The 18,175-nt window shown below is 53.3% G+C and overlaps 1 protein-coding gene across 1 annotated transcript; it reads right to left on the reverse strand.

Annotated features, from left to right (window-relative positions):
• Nucleotides 1-3,220: 3,220 nt before the first annotated feature.
• On the reverse strand, nucleotides 3,221-18,169 carry LOC109310192 (LON peptidase N-terminal domain and RING finger protein 1-like). Its single transcript, XM_019535264.1, has 11 exons — nucleotides 18,074-18,169; nucleotides 14,548-14,666; nucleotides 10,894-11,043; nucleotides 10,252-10,390; nucleotides 9,952-10,051; nucleotides 8,799-8,913; nucleotides 8,336-8,457; nucleotides 7,503-7,661; nucleotides 6,704-6,866; nucleotides 6,132-6,278; nucleotides 3,221-5,302 (listed from the first exon to the last, which is right to left on the reverse strand). The coding sequence occupies exons 4-11, from the start codon at nucleotides 10,298-10,300 to the stop codon at nucleotides 5,105-5,107; spliced, it is 1,053 nt and encodes a 350-aa protein (XP_019390809.1). The 5' UTR covers nucleotides 10,301-10,390; nucleotides 10,894-11,043; nucleotides 14,548-14,666; nucleotides 18,074-18,169; the 3' UTR covers nucleotides 3,221-5,104.
• Between the last annotated feature and the right edge of the window lie 6 nt (nucleotides 18,170-18,175).

An 18,175-nucleotide genomic window follows, 5' to 3' on the forward strand; every position in this document is an offset into this window, starting at 1 on the left:
CTGAGCTCCGCCGGTGGAGAACAGCAAAGCCCTGCAGCTCTCGGGTGCTGGCTGTGGATGCTCTCCCTGCCTGGGGCTGTCTACCATGAGCTGTTGCCCCGTCCCCCCTGTAAATGAGTGCAGCCATCAGGAACCAGCCCCCCAAGGCCGAGGATTTTGTCCGGGCTGTGCCAATGCTCCTGCTGGGACTTAAACCTGGAGGCTCGTGGCTAGGGGGTCTTGCCTCTCCACTCAGGGTCAAACCGATGCCAGATTTGGGGTCAGGAAGGACTTTTCCCCCATGCTCAGACTGGTACAGACTGGGAGGGAGGTCGTCTTCATCTTTCGAGGTCCCTTCCAGCCCTTAATTTCTATGACGTCTATGATCCGTAGCAGGGGTACGGCTTCTTCCTGGGCGCTCTCGAGTGCATGTTAACCTTTTATAGCAGCAGGATCCCGCCAAGTTGCATCGGCCCATAGCTCTGGGGACTGCTGCTCCCCTGATTTCCACGCCACTGAGTTGGGCGTCCTCGCTCCCAAGTCTCACTGGCTCTGAGAGCTGCATCGTGGCTGCACTCAGCCCAAACAGCCTGGGCACCGTACTGCCAAGGCAAGGCAATGGTATTGTTTCTCTGCCACTTGCAAGCCAGACCCTGGGGGTGGCATGGAGCGGGGGGGCGTCGTCGTCCTGCCCTCTCAGACACCGTTGCGGCATTACGGCGCTGCGTGTTGTCCTGCCTGGATGTGTGTATATGGCAGAGGAGCAGGTGACCCGACCCGTATGCTGGGGGTGTCCACAGACCTCACCACAAAGGGAGCTGGGATAACATCTATCGACGCACAGAGTAGGGATTTCTGCCCAAAACGCCCCCATTTTGCAGGCATTGAGGACCAAAAGTGGGTTTAAGTCAGGTTTGCGTTACCCCTGTGGCAGATGTTGCCTAAGCCACAGCCAAAATCCAACCCCTGCCTTTCAGGGGAGATGTCTGGAGGAGTCTGCAGGATCCTGTGGCAGGGAAGCTGGGAACCAGCTACAACAGCAGCCCTGGGGTGCAAGGGGATGCAGAAAGCCGCAGCCGGAGGGTAGGGCTGAGTCCTCCAGCGTACCCCTGTGCACAGTGTTGTGCTAGTAAAAGCCCGTGATTGATTTAATGCTACAGCAGAGTCTATTTGCAAGAAACAATAGAAGCCACTTCTCCGGGAGGGGGCTGGCTGGTTGCATTCAAACTGCTCCAACAGCGGCTGAAATGGCCTTTTCCTTGCTGGGGTTTCTTGGCTTTGAATCTCTTCCATGGGTGGATTCATTTAGAAGTGAAGACGCCTCCTTTCATTTCTGCCTCCCAGCTTCTTCCGCCTCAGACATCCTAGCCCTTGGGGGCACCGGGAAGCAAACCCCTCATGCCAGAAAAGCAAGAACAATCCTATCCATGTGTCATTATGCTGGGGGGGGGTTCCTACAGTTGGCAGGAAACCTGGGCGATGGGTTTCCCTGCCTCTTGCCATCTTCATTAGCCTTCCAACCGCTCTTGCTTTCGGCAAAAGCGTCTCCTTCGAGCAGAAAGGGCTCCACCAGCCTCTCTTTGCTTCCCGCTGCCTCTAGTGTGGGCTGGTCTAATGAGCTTGGAGCCAGGCCAACCACTCACAAAATGCAAGGCACAGCCAGGCACCTGCTGTATTTATGGCTTGCCTGTTGAGCTAATTACTTGCCTCGCCTGTGAGGCTAGGGCATCTTCTGCGGCGCTTTCTGCTTGAGAACGGCAGGAGGAAGAAATACACCTGCTGAGCTGAAGGTCCAGGTTAGGCGAGCTGGAGCATTGCATCATGAGCAAGAGATGCCTACTGCTCCAGCAAGCGATGGCAAGGATGTCGTGTCCCCACAATGCTGGGAGGTGGCTGCGTTTCAAAGCAGTGCCAAGCTATTGCTTTTCCTGGTGGCGGCAAAGGGAAGAGAAGGGATACGCTGCCCCTGAAGCTTATGGCGTCCATCTGGGCTCATCCCCTTTGACCGCATGCGGCTAGCGCTGGGCAAGAACCTCCCACTGGGCTAGACCAGGTAGCTATGCCCTCTCTCGCCAAACTATAGAGAAGCAGGGTTTAAGGGACCTCCAGAGCTCATCTAATCCCCCGAAGCAGGATTTGCTCTATACAAACCCATTGTCCAACCTCATAGCAAAACTACTGTCGACCCTGACGCAAGACCTCACACCTGACCCCGCCACAGGTAAAGCAGGACGGACCATGCAGGCAATGTCTGGCTGCTGTAAACTTTAATATATGCTTGAGAGATCCCAGTGCAATGGTAGTGGAGGCTACACGGGAGCTGCCTTAGCTTAGCGAAGCAAAGACCCATGGACATATGCCTGTAGGCATCCTTCATTCCCCAGCCCCAGGGCATCTGAGCTCATGGACCAGGTATGAGCTGCAGAGCCAGGCTGCGGGCTTACATCCCCATGGAAAGCGCTGCTAACACAGCCCCACGCTGCTCCTTGCATTCACAGGGATGTAGCTGGCATGCTGCTACGAGGAGCTCCCTACTGAGCTGGGTAGATGTCAAGGTGATTACAGGGACCAGGTTAATTAGCCTCAAACCAGCTGGATTATGCTATACAAGCCAGTCATGCCTTCGGCTGCAGTACAGACATCCTGTGTGCAGTCCCTTGCTGTCCCGTCGCCTTCTCCATCACAACTGCCCCCCACCCCTCAAGGATAGAAAGAGGCTCCTTCAGCTCATGTAAGAAGCTGAGCCAGCACATAACAGGCATGTAACATGCATGACTTATAAACCCCCAGGATGCAAGCATGAGGTGCAAATCCATATCTACACACATGTATGCACCTTGTAGATATGACTGTGCAGACCTGTCTGGGGACAGAGGCACACAAAGGGGCGAATCCTTGGGCTGCCCCTACACCCTCTGCTCTTGCTGTGACTTGCATTGGGGCTGGGCTCGGAGAGATGTGATGCACATGGGGATAAGGAGGAAAGCAGGCATGCAATACAGCAGATCCTGGCATCAGTACTCTTCCGTCTGCATGGCTTATTCCCGCCATGCTCAGCCCCCGAGTGACCTCTAGCGGGGACAGGGCAGCACTGTAGGGAGACCAGGAGGACCAAAGGCTCGTCCAAAGACTCCCCCAGGACCTCCCATGCATCTGCAAAGGGTCCCACAGACTCAGGTTTGCTTCCACTATGCCACAGGAACTGAGCCAAGCCCACTGCAGGTTCAAAGTGCACCACACATACACGCACACAGCTTTTTATTTCATTGATACGAGGGAAAGTTTGACTCCAGAGAAGATAAGCAGTAAAAACCCCAAGGGCTTCCCTGTAAGCGTGGGTCAACCTCCACCTGAAGCAGAGGAGAGGAGCAGCAGCTCAGGTGGCCAACGTCCACAGGTCTCACCCAGATCACTGCAGCTGCTTCTGGAGACCCCCCACCACCACTGCATCTCAGGCTCATGGCCTGGGAGACAGGACTGCAAATGCCCTGGGGGAAAGGGGAACAAAGTACAGCAAGGCAAATGCCCTTGCCTGGCAAACCCAGGGAAGGCACCTGGTGGCAAACAACCCCAGCCCCCATGGGGCTTTGGATTAGCTTGGTGAGCAGCTCACACTCCCCACTGAGCAAATAAAGGCACTTCCCAAAATTCAACAAAGAGAAACCTGTGCATTGAGCCATCTGCTCCCACACTCCTCGCTGATTCCCCTTCCCTGGAGCAGCCAAACACTTTCAATAATGCACAGAGAGGCCTCTCTGCACTGAGACATTTGGGATGTCTGAGTCCCATCCACACCCCGGGGTCTCCTGCCTAGGATGGACAGGCACAACCCCTCACTCCAAACCCTCCTGGCAGGACCTCCTGTGGGGATCACACAGGGCCTAGGAGCAAAGCAAGAGGGGGCAAGGACTCTCAAAGAAGTGTCGGAGGCTAAAGGGAAGCAGAGCCGAGACGCATCCTTCTCCTGCTCCATCGTTAGCTTCAGAGGAACTGCGCATCTCCACTCCCAAAATTTTCACCCGAGCAAGGCACTATGTGGCAGAACCTGGTCTGGTTCCACAGCACTTGAATAAGAACTCGAATTAAACCCAAACCCACTGAACGAGGATCCAAGTTGGGAGGCAATGCCACCAACTCCACCAAACCTACGCTACAAAAGACACAGCAAGCTTCATGCCTTCTGTGTTCCCCACTGAATTCAAAAACAAGAGGATGCCCAACAAAGGAGGTCGCACATTAGGATCACGGGTCCAGCTCCAGATCCTCCAACTCCCCTCTGATTTCCAGGCACTTTTATCGTCCAAGCTCGTGACCTGAGCCCAGCCCAATGCGTTTCAATTCCAGCTTTGAAAAGTTGGACTTTAGTGCAGGTGGCTGCCAAATACAACACCAGGTGGCAGAAAAAGCTTATGGGAGGTGGTAATCTCATGAGATTTTTCACTATTTTGGAGCAGAAATCCTACATAATCAATTTTCAAGCCAAAACCCTCTGCGAGTTTGATGCCTCTGTACCTAAACTTTAGGGATTGGCTCCAGACTCCAAATCCCACACGGCTTGTCCCAGCAAAGCCTTCCACCTGTATCATTTCATAGCAGCCTTCATGCAACAAGCCTGCATAGCCAGACTCCAGACTGCTAAGGCCTCCTATCTCTGCAGCATCACGTCAGTGCTGAGAAGTCGGTATTTTAAAATAGCCAGTTCAGAAACTTCTCTCTTTGCAGCTTCACTCACTTCTCCACTTCCGTTGGGATTTTGAACTGGCTGGAAGCTTCTGCTCCCATGTCTTTCCAGCACTGTTTGCCCATAAGACTGATTTCTCCAGGATGCCAAAGCAGCTTTTGGCTTGTGCTTTTCAACACCTAGGTGTGAGTCCATTTCCCCACCTTCAGGCTCTACCTATGCCTTCCTAACTCACCTAAGCAGCTGATGAAAGCGTCCTATAGCATCACTCATAGATGCAAGACTCTAACAACCATTGCACACACCTTCCAGCTTGGGATGGCTGGAGAGACCCCTGCGCAGCTCACTGCTGAGCTCATGATACAATCAAAGAATAAAGCCCCAGAGAAGAAATGCAGAAATGAAAGGGGTGAGCTGGAAAAGTCCCAGGCAGTGCCTTGTGGTCTATACTCCTCCTCCTGGGTTGAGGCCTGAGTGCCGGCGACCAAAATCACGGCTTTCCAGGAGGGCAGTGAGGATTTCCTTCAGTGGCATGAGACGGGCCTTCAAGGAGGTGGTGGAGAAGAGCCTGAGTTGGTAGGATGGGTCAAAGGGCAAGATAGAAATAAGCCACCAACACCAAGCTGGTCCATCTGCAGAGGCCTGGAGTGGGGGAAGAGAAAGAGGGGGGGAAAAACTATGGTACAACAGTGGCTTGAACAAGAGTCCAGGCAACAGCGCCTGTGACCTGGTTGAGAGGCCTTGCAGGGAGCATGCAGAAGTGCTGGGCAGAATCACATCAGCATTGCCACCTCTAGCCAGGGTGCTCATTTGATGCCTTAGTTTCCTCAGTAAGGATCATGACCGCTGGGCAGAGGAATTCAGGTCCCAGCCACTTTGCACAACAACCCTGGGGTGCACTTATTGCCAGGAAAGTGACCATATTGAAGTGGCATTTTCGTACTCAAAATAATCTGCTCGAGGGCCATGTTCCTGGCGCGTGGCACAAACCCCATGATACTTCCTCCCGGCTCTGGAAAGAGCATCCGTGTATCAACGAGGCTCCTGAGTTAGGATCCTCAAAGAGGTTTTGGTGCCTAACTCACTGACTCAGCCAGAAGTTGGGGATCTAACTATCTTAGCAAGGAGACAGAGCCACAGGGGGGACCAATGGCTGTAAGCAGAAGCCAGCAACCTTCAAAATAAGTTGCATGGTTCACTAACACCAAGGGTAGTTAAACCCCAGCAGTGGTTTCTAAAGGAAGGATTAAGTTCTCCATCACCTGGAGCCTTTAAAGCACGACTGGAGGTCCCCCTAGATTTATGTCATCTTCAACCACAGGCCATTGGGCTCCCACTGGGACTCTCTGGATGAAATGCATAAGCTCAGGCTGGATGATCTGAGAAAAATCCTTCATGACCTTTGCTTCCATGCAATTCATCTTGCTAAGGGGCATTCCCTCCTGTACCCCGCAAGAGCCACCCTGGTTACCTGGGCATCCTCTCCCTTCTCGGGCAGGGCTCCACGCTGCACCACAGTCTGCCTGAAGGCAGCATCCGCCTGCTCGCAAAACCTCTGCGCCAGCTGGTAAGTGGCTTCCTGCAGATGCTGCAGCTCCACCAGCTCTTCCCCTTTCACCTGAAGGGATGGGAGGGAGACAGCACGTGGGAACAGGGGTCACAATAAGAGGCAGGTAGCTACTTCCACCCTCTGAACCACAGGCATCCCATTCAGTGACTCCATGAAAGGTCCCACCGCACTCAGACCAGCTCAGCCTGCAACACGGTGAGGAGCTGAGCTGTGAGCCAATGTGAGCTGCCTCAGTGATGGAGATGGGTTATAGCCATTTGATCACACGGCACGAGGAGGCAGAACCCCTGAAGCCCACCCCTGGAAACACCAGCCTCTTGCAAACAGGAAAGAAGAGCTGATCTAGCAGCGATGGGCACTCTGGAGGTGGATGGCTGGAGGGACCCCCTAGAAACATGCCCACAAAGCGTGGAAGTCCCTGCTCTGAATGGTGACTATTGCCCCTTGCATACAGCTCAATGTGCAGCTCCCACCTTCTCATCCTCCAGGTACTCAATATCGGCAGTGTTGTAGCCATCCCGGTGTCCACGTCTCAGCACCCGGAAGCGCCGCTGCCCTACGGTGCTCACAAGGGATCGCCCATCAGCCAAAAATTCAACCCGCTGGATCTCTAGCATGCAGCCATAGTCGGCGAACCTGGAGCAGAAGGAAAGCATAGAAAGGAATGAGCTTAGGTGCTAGGACAACATGAAAGCTGCTTTCTTTTCCCCGTGGACAAAGGTCTGAGGAACCAGCTGGGTGGAAGACCCAAGGGCGGAGATCTGTAATGCCAGATGCATCTGAATGCAAGTGGGATATAAGCCCCCTCCCCACAACTGCATGTACACCATGTATTTAGGTTGGATATTAGGAAAAACTTTCTCCCTCGGAAGGTGGTGAAGTACTGGAGCAGGTTACCCAGACAGGTGGTGCAGTCTCCATCCTTGGAGGTTTTTAAGGCCCAGCTCAACAAAGCCTTGGCTGGGATGATGTAGTTGGGGCTGGTCCTCCCTGGAGCAGGGGGTTGGACTGGATGTGACCTCCTGAGGTCCCTTCAACCCTCACTGTCTATGATTCCTATGTTAGCACCATAAGCACTGAACTATATGGCTTGCACCATTGCTAGTGGCCCTTCAGAGGCACCACCACGTAGCAGACTGACAGAGACGACAAAGCCACTGGGATTAGCCTAGAGCAAAAGAGGGCATAGCTGGTCTGCAACGGTGAAGGGCAGAAGGATGAGACACACAGAGACAAACACAACCGTCACCAGCCTCCAGCCCCATGGCCCACCTCTTCCCAGGCTCGTGTATGCACATCCCAAACATCTTCGTGCCAGTCTCCTGGCATCTCCGGATCATGAGGCGGTAGCGGGGCTCGAAGATATGCAGGGGGCACGGGACACCCGGGAAGGCCATTGTGCACACAAAGATGGGGACGTTCTTGGTCAGGCTGCAGAGGAGACAAAGGGACAGGAGCCATCAGGAACCCCTTGGAAGACACCCAGTGGCTATCCCCTCCATGGGGACATGAAGCTTAGGGAAAAAGGGGACAGAGTCTCCCCACATCTGGCTCTTGGAGTCAGCTTGAGTCCTTGCCACGCTCCCAAACCACCTCTGTAATGTCTAGGGTTGGCAAGCTGGTCAATACGGTCAACCAACCGGTCAACTGACTGCGGATTTTTTGACTGGTCAAAGACTCTAGCAGTTTTACAAAAAAAATACATTTTTTTGCAGTTTTGTTGAGCAAGATGATTTTTTAATGATTCTTTGACACATTTCGTAATGGAAAATTATTTTTTCTGTGCATTATTTGGAGCTATTGGAAATTTTTGACCTGTCAGTTAACTGAACTTCATTTGACCGGTTAAATACCCAATGCTGTTAATGTGTTAACAGGCCAAAGAAACTATATTGGCCCAGCAGTATATTAAATGATCCCTTCAAATTATCACAGGTCTGGGGAAGCAGCCCCTGCTGATGTGATAGGGAGGATCCGGCGGGGACAGACCCATGGTTTTCAGCGATTCTCTGTGCCCCTCTGAAAAGACTGCAGCACCCCCATCCTCCTGGCTGTACACACACACGCGCACACCCACACACAACTGGGAGATGTTCTCTGCTTACTTGGAGAGCTCGGCCATCTCGGCTTGGTGCATCCGCTTCCTCTCCGCCAGCTGTGAGGGGAAGGTGGTCGATATGATCTCCTCCAGCAGCACGGTCGGGTTGTACTTCCCAACCTTCAGGTACTGGGAGGAATGAAACACAGAAATGGAGCAAGAGAGGAATGCAAGGGGAAAGCCAAGGGTCCTCCAGGTGCTGGGAACATGCCCGGTCGCTCTTGGGGCCATGTCAGATCGACAGGTACCAACCCTGAGACCTCCCTCCCCGCAGACAAAGGCCTCTCCTTGCTGAGCAGTGGGGCCTGCAGTATACTCAGGTGTTATATTCTCCAAGGGCTCTCAGGAGGTGATAGCAAATGGGATTTGCCAGACTAGACCAGACCCACAGTCCAGGGGTCCAGTGTTGCATCCCCGAGACCACCCGCCTTCTGCACCCACCCCTGGATGTGCCTGAGGCTTGCTCTTACCTCACTCAGGCTCTGCTTGCAGAGTGGGCAGCTGGGCCTGTGGTCCAGACACCGCTCCAAGCACTCCTTGCAGAAGGTGTGGCCACACGGCGTGGTCACTGGCTCCAAGAACAGCCTGTAGATTGACCGGCACAAGAAGGAATCAGGCCAGGAGACGGCTACGGTTAGGGTTAGGGTCTGTTCCATTTAGGGGTCAGACACTGCCTCGTCTCTCTGTGCAGCTGTTTTTTAAGGCAGCGATTTGCAGCCAGGGTGCCTTGAGATCCCTTCAGGGCTATCATGGGGTGGCATGCAACACGGGATTCACAAGATGTGTGCACACAGAAGTCACAGGACTGCACTCAGGATTCACAAGACAAATGCAGAGATTTCAAATAGGAATCCATGGTGTTAAAAGCTTTCTGCCCTGCCGTGGCCTTGCTGAGCTCTTTGCAATACATGAAATTGCTCTATTATCTTTCAGCAGACAGAAATGGAGTGAAAATTAAGAGCTGGCATTGTCAAGGGGGTGCCTTAAGCCTAATGAGGGGTGCCTTGACCCTAAAAAGGTTGAGCACTATTGTTCTAAGGAAATGAAGGGACCTTCCCCGGTCACTGGAAAGCCTTGTTTAAAGGCTGTCTAGCACCAGATCTTCTTATAGGCCACATTTCCTCAGTCTGAGTGACATTTTGCCCGGCGGCTCTCCTTAGCTTTATTTACTGGTATTGTTAATTATTGCACTACTTTGCAACTGGCTTTTGAACAGCTTTAAACTCAAACTGTCTGCTCTTCTGCATTTAGTGACAAATCCTGTCTGAACCACTATGTTGACTGACGACATAATGAAAAGTATAAACCCCCCAGTTGGCCACCTGGGCTCTAGCGGAGGGCGTTTAAGCCCTGGCAAACTGGCCCCCAGTGCAGGCCCTGCCAGAGTCCTGAAGTGTCAGTCTCACCATGGCCTCAGGAGGGCCCTGCCCCTTGTGCCTGGCCGGAGAGGACATCCTCTGGACCTGCCCGGGTCACCACCATAGACCGAAAGTGGCTTTTTTCCACCAGCACCACGCAAAGCCCCAGGGTGTGAATGAAAGATCGGGACAAGCCAAGTTCATCCCTAGTAGGTTTGATCCATCCTCCCAAGAGCCCCTGTGATGACAGCAACCAGGAGCTGACCGTAAGCAGAGGGAGCACTCCAGATCAGACAGGCTCAGCAGGTCCCCAAGAGCTGGCTGACAAGGGCAGCTGGATTTTGCAGATGCTTCCTCCATGGCTTCTAGTGGTCAAAGAGCAGAGAGAAGAGAAACGCACTCAAAGAAACATGCTGCGGCTTTCATGGGGTTTGTGGCCAACAGGGACCACTGTGATCACCCCGTCTGGCTTCCAGCATAGCACGGACCACGGGCTTCCACCCCAGTTCTTGCAAAGCTGTGTTGGTCTCCCGGCTAGGACAGGAGTGCTAATCCTACCACTTACCTACTGGGCACCGCTCCTGCCTTGATGATGAAGGCTTCATGTCAGGCATTGCCTCCAGCCCCCAGGCAGCCAGGTGGGGAAGCAGAGGCTCCACCTGCCCGTGTTCCCTCTTCTCACCCTCTGCCTCTTGCTCCACTTCCTAGAGCAGAAGAGTTGAACCCCATTTTGCAGCCAACCAACAACCTCTCCAAGGCACACTAGGAATCCCCCAAGACTTGCAACAGAGGACAACGTATTACCCAAACCATGCATCTGCTATTCCCTGGGAGGATGGCTCATGCTGTGATTAAAACATGGGGACCTTTCACTCCCATTTCCACCCACGATCTGGGTGGCTTTGACCATATAATCTGCCATCGTCTTGCATCTCCAAACCAAAGGGCATCTGAAGCAGTGCCAAGCAGCAAGGGGAAAGAGGGGTTTGCACAACGAGGCCTCTCTCTGCTCCCGAAATGCTTTTTATAGGCCGTTTTGTTATTCTTCAGCTCAGTTCCCTTGCTATCTGTGACCTCTGCTGACACCAGCCTCCCCTCCCTTCTCTTCCCAACCCCCAAGTGGGTGACACAGAGGGAGCTTGTGACCACACTCTTCTGTGCTCACCAACATGCACACCTCCAGGTCTCTCTTTGCTCCACCACTCACCCCGTCCTTTATGTCTTCTCCGCCACGAGACAACCTGAACAAAGAGCCAGGCGCTTCCTTCCCTGAGCTGGAGACTTTCAAGCCTTGGGTATCCTCCTTTGGTGATGCCAAGATAGCCGCCGAAGCATGGGAATCATCCTTTGTGGTGATCTGCAAAGAGAGGGCGTTGGTCATCTACAACAGGAAAACTATAAGGGGGTGGATTTGACTTTCAGCTCAGGTGAGGCAGAGCCAGCAAGCCCAGAATGCCAGCTCGCCTCTGGGAGAGGCCATGTCCTCATCCATCCAAAATTACCTATTTTAGAAGCCAAATAAAGCCAAAATCCAGCCAGAGTGAATGGCCATCAGGGCAGGGAAAAGAAGCTCCAAGTTAGTTTTGCTCCCCACAAGCTTCATTCTGCCACTGGGCCTAATACTGGTTGTCCGCTGCTCTGCCCTCCCTGTTTCACTCACCATTGCACAAAGGCCCTTGCACGGTACTGAGACCAGAAGGTGATAATGAATCATGTCTTGGTGCATGGGGACTTCTGTCCTCTGCCAACAGAAATGACACAAGGATACAGCAGTGGCAGCTGCCCTTACAGTGCTGAGGAGAGGACAGGAGCAGAGCACAACAAACCCATGAGATGCTAAGTCCAAGGCATTTAAATGCTCATCCTACCCACTAAGGGAACCTGCCTGCTTAGACATCAGGTTTCTACAGATGCCCAGGGACATGATCCACCTCACTCCACGCCATGTGCAAGCTGGTGTTCAGGGTAAGGCAACGCTGAACCTCGAGCAGTGCTTCTGCCTTGTTCAGGAGCACCTTCCCCTTCCAGAAAAAAAGCACTGTGGATCTACAAAGCACCCAGTAAAGTCTAGGAGTGAGCTGTACTACCAGCCCACTAGGGTTAGTCACCTGCTGATCTTAGCCAGCCATGGGCATGGTCTGACCCTGGAATTTGTGTCCTCATGGCATGGAAAGGTGCTGTCCTGGATGCACAAGAAATATAAGTTCCTGCGGCATGGACAGAACATGCAACATGACCTTGGTCAGCACCCCAGCCTCGAGTGACCACCATGAATGGAGCCAGGACATACAGACGCATCACCAAGAGCTGCCTGTGCCTGAAAACAGCCCCTGAGAAGCTTTAGAAAGGTCTCTCCAAGGGCACACACATTAATTTCACTGAACTGAGTTAAGACTACCTCTGCCAGTGATGGGGACAGACACTTCTGCTAAAATGCCAGAAAATGCCTTTCCAGCATAAGCACTGGTCACCTGCCTCGAGGAGTATTTTCCAGGTTGGATGAATTGGGCCTCAGCCCTAGAGACAGAAAAGGCAAGAGGTCACCTAGTCTATGCTTCTGTTGAGCAGTATGCGGCATTTGGATACTCTTTTACCACGCTGACTGAATGGGCATAGTGTTAAGTGGCTGGTCCTCTACAGGATAACGACCTACCAGTGCTGGCAGCTGATAACTACTCTCCTAATCCATGTGCTGCTGAACCCTTGGTCGGCAGTGCTGTCAGAGTCAATGTCCAACCCTTTGGACACCAGCACTGACAAGTGAAAAAGCAGCAAAGGCCTTCCAAAGTCTCTACTCCTCCTGCTAAAGGGCTGCTTCCCAGAGGAGCCCTCCACCCACAGCCAGAAGTTGTCTCCTTCCCCCCCTGCCCAGCTATTTGGCCCACCCATCCAGCCAGCACCCACCCTGCCTTTACTAACTCAAGTTACATCTAAGCAAAGAGTTTGCTTGAATAAAGATCATCTTTGACAGGATGCCAGACAGCTCCTGGAGGGCTTTATTATTTTTTTTTTTTTTTAAACCAGTAGGGTGATCTAGGCAGGCTGAGCTTAATGAGACTTGACAGATGGACTGATTAGCGTAATGGGGTGTTGACGTTCTGTATCTGCAACTTAACGCTTCATTGATGAATCTGGTTACTGTGCTTCTGGACACGATGAATTCAATGAATGGGCAAGGAAACGCAGAGTGCACGTGAGTTCAGGATGACAAATGAACCCTGCTCCCAGCCCAGCAACTGGCTAGGTCGGGGCTGTAGGAAAGGGTGCAAAGGTTAAAGCAGCTGCACGGTAAACAAATGCTCCTCTTTGGTCTCTGGATCCAAACTGCCTGCCGCCTCCGGCATCCTCTGCCTTTGCCAGACATCAGTCAGGGGTGCAGCTGAAGGTGGCCAGGCACGCCTTCCAAAGCAGATGCCAAGGGAGGGAAAAAGAGAGCAATTCTCGTGCGCTGCCAAGATTGGGATCTGAGCAGAGCCCAGCTGAGTTCACGTAAGACATCTGAAATCTTGTTCGGTCCTGGCAGCTCCCAGCTGGTGTAACTGAAAAGCCCTGCCGTCTGGCTGCGTAATTCTGTACTGCCTCTCCTGAAGTCACAGCAATGCCAGCCATGCTGCCAAGTGATGTTCGGTGTAGGATCGAACGGACTGAGGGAAGGGGAAAGCCACCTTCGTGCCCTATGCCCAGCATAAATTAGAGCAGCCTTGAGGCTGCTCAAACTTGCACCTGGCTTGGGCACAGACAGCGATAGACCTCCCCAGTTGCTGAGAAGAGGGTGGGGGAAACATTCACATTTGGCCTTCAGATTTTAGCCCAAGTGCAGTGCTGCCCCTCACCCCCATCACAGGCCAGGTGCTGAAAAAGATCCAAGAAGAAACTCATTCAGCTTGGCTCCAGGTGCAGAGGAGCCTGGATCATATGCAGAAGCTGGCCCCACTAACCTGCACTAAGTCTCCTTCCATGATGTTCCTGGCCAGGTGCTGAGCAGGACAAGCAGCCATGCCTGCAGCTCCTTGCATGCTGAGAGAGCTTGCTCAGCACCTGCCCCGTTGTACCTGGCCTTTAGGCACGAGTAAGAGAGGAGCCATCTGCTTCCAGCACAAGCTCAGGAGATCCCAGCACAGAGGAAATAAATGCCTTTGGTTGACTGCAGGCAAAAAGAGCAACATGGCCAGTGCTAAGAGACACCAGCCTTTTGTAACAGTGCCTGTGTTCAGAGGGATGAGTTCCCTGCCAAATACCCCTTGACAAGTACTGTCTGACCCTGAAGAAGGACCTCCCCAAGGCCAGGAAGGGGTCCACGCTATTAGCACTTGTCATCACGTACTAAATAATTCATCCTGGTTGGTCACATCTTGGCCTGATGTCTGCAAATAGTGCCCCAAAGACAAAGCATCCTGGAGGTTGGGGAGGTGGAGAAAAACTGCCACGTGGAAGTCTGAGAAGGTTTCAGGTTCTTGGACCTGAATCCCAGGGTTTGCTAAGAATCTGCTCCAGTTCAATCCTCGAGTGCTTCATATTACTAACAGTTCAACCTGCACGCCTAAGTATTTAAAGGAACAATCCTGCACATACCCGTCTCCCACGGAGAACCCCAGGCATCTCCACGAGGGCTGGGGAGGAAGAGTTATGGCATCCAAGTGCTCCGTGCAAGACACTGAGATGCCAAGCACCGCCCAAAAGGAGAAGGACGGGATGGCATCCCCGATCCCTTGTTGGAGCTCTGATGCTCCCATGAATGACACTGTCCCCTTCCCCACCTCAGTGGCCCCACAGTTCATGCTCCATGTTTCCCTTAGTGCACTCAGAGGCCCCTGAATAACCCACATGCCCGCATCCCCAACCCAGGCACCAGCTGACTCACCCCACGCTCCTGCGGTTTGCTCCTGCAGATCACCTCCAAACCTTCCAGGGCTTCTGGACACTGCCGCAGAGCCACAGATGCCTCTAGCTGGCCAAGCTGCAAGGACACATGGTCTGGAGCTGTGGGGAGATGCCCACCGTCCTGTTATTATGAGGGCCATAGTGAATTCTCCCATCCAGCCTTGCATTACACATGCACAAAATTAATGGTACTCCCCTGCGCAAGTCTGGCAGGGATGTGAGTGTGTCACAGGTACGTGACAAAGATCTGGTGCTGAATGGGAGGTTTGCATATCACATTCATGGGAAAAGGTCAGTTTTCCTGCTGCGCCCCAGCAGGATAACACAGGACTGCAAGTGCAACTGCTTTCAATCTGTATGCCATGCAAAAGCCCCAAAAGTTGCACTATTTTGCAGCTGGCTTTTTAACAATTTAAACTTGATTTGTCGCTAAATGCAGAAGAGCAGACAGTTTCCGTCTGCATGAGCATAGCCAAGCATGCGGCCTTTGAAGTTCACTTGAAGGTTCAAATTCTAGGAAGCAGGGAGCCAAGACACTACGTTGTAAATGCACGTGTTAAACATCTCCCTGACAGATTGCTAAGAAAGGGGAACTAAGAGGCACTCTGCAGCCAAAGCAGAAAAGCCTGGGGCTGAAATTGGGCAACGTACTAGAAATGGTTTCCAAGCCTGATGGTAACTCAAGTGCAGAGCGGAGTAGCCTGCGAAGAGGCTCAGAAAAGTGCACCCCATCATCTTCAGCAGTGCTCTGGGCATGCAACGGGTCTGGGTTGGCTGGAGACATGCATGCTCCCCTCTGCCCCTGTGCCTGGTTCCTGGCTTGCAGCCTCCGTCGCAGCCCCAGACTTGGCTATCGATGCAGCTCTGCCCACGATCTGCAGTCTGGGCTGGCAGCCAGCTGAGGCCAATGTGGACAATGGGATTGACCTATTCCTGTCACCCTGCCCAAACCCGTTTTGGTCTGCTTAGCCACCTGCTGTGTCTTCTTACAGGCCTAAAAATGAGCGTGTAGCCTTTCTTTTATTCATCTGTGCCCTGCCTGACACAATGGCACTCTGTTCCTTGACCGGAGCTTCTAGGCACTATTACAACATCAGGATAATAGCTGCAGCTGCTTGCACGACTGCTTGAGCCAAGTAGAACAAAGCTTGCACGACTGCTTTCCTTGAGCAGCCTCAAACCAAGCTGTGCAGGGTCTGTCTGGTAGGGGACCAGGGTGCAGGCACCCAAAACTCACTTCTGCTTTTAGCATGAGCCAGGGGCTGTGCTCAAAAAGCCAGGCAGGAAAGATTGGAGGGACAAGACTATGTTGCATCTCTCCCTCAGGCCTTATAAACTGCAAGTAAACTGGGTTCTGGTGTTTGCCAGCAGCCCTGGTGACAAAAACTAGAAGGTTATTTTCTACCTGTACAGACGCACACACATCTGATGACTATGAGCTTCCTGCAGAAAATAGGATACGCTCGTCTTACTTCCTTTCCAAGTCCAAGATATAGCTAGATGCTCTTTTTTTGCTTTTAGCCTGTATGTCCCTTTACACCTAACTGTATTTTTAATTTGATCGTCCCTCCAAGATAAGGGCACATGGTAATGCTCACTGACGGGCCAGTTCACAGAGCGCAGCCTTAAGGCAGCTGCACAGTTGCTGTGGTCTTGCCCTGGACACACAGCGCTCCAGCCACTCTCGCAGATATTGCCGTTGCAGGGCCATCGGGCAGGAGAGTTGCTGAGTCCAGCCCCTGCTACTGCCCTGCAGAACCCTACTGATGAACTTTCCCCACTGCATCTTAACACTAGGAGCTGCGGTCCCTCAGGCAACATGTTACCTCCCACATCAAAAAACATCTTGAGCCTGCTCCAGCAAGCAAACTTCTCATGGGAGACAGCCCTGAAAAAGGGTGGTGCATTTGGCCTCTGCTGTGATGTTCCTGGGGAGTGGCTTCCCACAACCGGAGAGTCTTTGCCAGGGCTGCAGTCTTCCAAGATGCACAGGTGGCCCAAACAGGTGTGACCATGGGTGTATATACAATTAGCACATGGGTGTTCCTCTGTTCTGTGTTGTAAGACCAGGACTGTGTAAGTCAGATGATAGACCCGTCTTGCCCCATCTCCTGTCACGCGAGGGCAGAAAGGGAGAACAAGCAGGGCACAACCAGGGATTTTTCCCCCCACTGTTCCTCTGTCCCTTGCAACCTCCAGCAAGGGACAGAGGTTGGGGAAGTTTTGATTCAGAGCCTGGGCCCCTCACTCCCGTGCTCATCATCGACGGATGCCCCCTTCCTCCAAGAATGGATCCAGCCCCTTTGTAAAGGCTCAGCTTCCACCGCACCCTGTGGCACCGAGCTCCACCCTCTAATGACCCCTGTGCAACAAACCTTCCTTGTGTTTTCAACTGGCTACCTACTCGTTTCGTTGTGATCCGGCCCCCTTGCTCTTGTAATGCAAGGGAGTCCATCGTAAACCCCCAGTGACATTCTCTTCACCACTTCATCATTTTGCAATCCCTCATCTCCCCCCTCAAACGTCTCTTTTCCAAACTGAACAGGCCCAGCCTCTTTAGGCCTCTCGCCACGTGGAAGCGCCTGCACGCCACTCGTCATCCTCGTGCCCGTCTCTGCACCTTCTCCAGTTCTTCGACATCCTTTGTGAAGCGCGGGGAGCAGAGCCACCAACTCCTCATCTTCTCCCATCTCCAAAACCCTCTTCCTCCGAGTTGGAAGCCCAGCTGGAGGCCTTCGCTTTGCCCTCACATTGGTTCCCTTTCCATCTTCCTACAGCCTTGCAGACAGGTGGAGAACGGGTCAAATACGGCCTGCGCTTCCCTGCACAAACGCCTCTTAACTAGCGGCACAGCAGCAAACTCGCACCGGTAACTCTTCCCCCGACGTGCTCGCATTTTACGAGGCTATTTGGATGGTAACAGGAGGGCAACACACTGCCTCCTCCACAAAGGAAGGAAGTTATTTATACAGAAGTAAATTACTTTCTGCTGCGGGTAAGCCTTGCCAAGAAAATACCTGGAGCGGCATTAAAAGCAAAGGGACGCGAGACTGAACTTCTGGCGTCTCGAGCTGTCCTGGAGGCGAGGATAAAAGTGCTCCTAAAAGAAGGAGCAGCTGTACAGTCAGTCTCGTAAAAGCTGTCACCCGCAATTGTGGCCTCTTGCATTTTTTCCCCTGGACCATCACCAAGACAAGAGGGCGGTGAAGAGGCTCCCCGGCGCCGGGGCGGGAGGGCAATCGACCCTTAACAGTCCGGTCTAATGAGAGCGATGCCCCTGGCCGCTCCGGGCTGCGAGGCAGGGCCCGGGGTGGTCAAGCGGGGCGCCCTGGCACCCCGCAGCGCCCCGCCGTCCTTGCCGGGGTGCCAGGCAATGGCAGGAGAAGGGCGGTCGAGCTGGGAGTCTCCCGAGAGCTGAAAGCTGCGAAGTGGCAACGAACAACCCCCCAACCGCCCCAACTTCGCAGCTGGCTCCTCACAAAAGACCCCGGCCCGGCCGTGCTTACCCGCTGCCCGGGCCCAGCCCTTGTCGAGCAGGCTGCAGAGCAGCGCGTTGCAGGGCGGCGAGCCCCGGGCCCGGCCGCATGGCGGGCACAGCGACCGCCCGC

This window comes from Crocodylus porosus, unplaced genomic scaffold, assembly GCF_001723895.1.
Source record: "Crocodylus porosus isolate Cpor-Errol unplaced genomic scaffold, CroPor_comp1, whole genome shotgun sequence".
Taxonomy (NCBI): Eukaryota; Metazoa; Chordata; order Crocodylia; family Crocodylidae; genus Crocodylus; species Crocodylus porosus.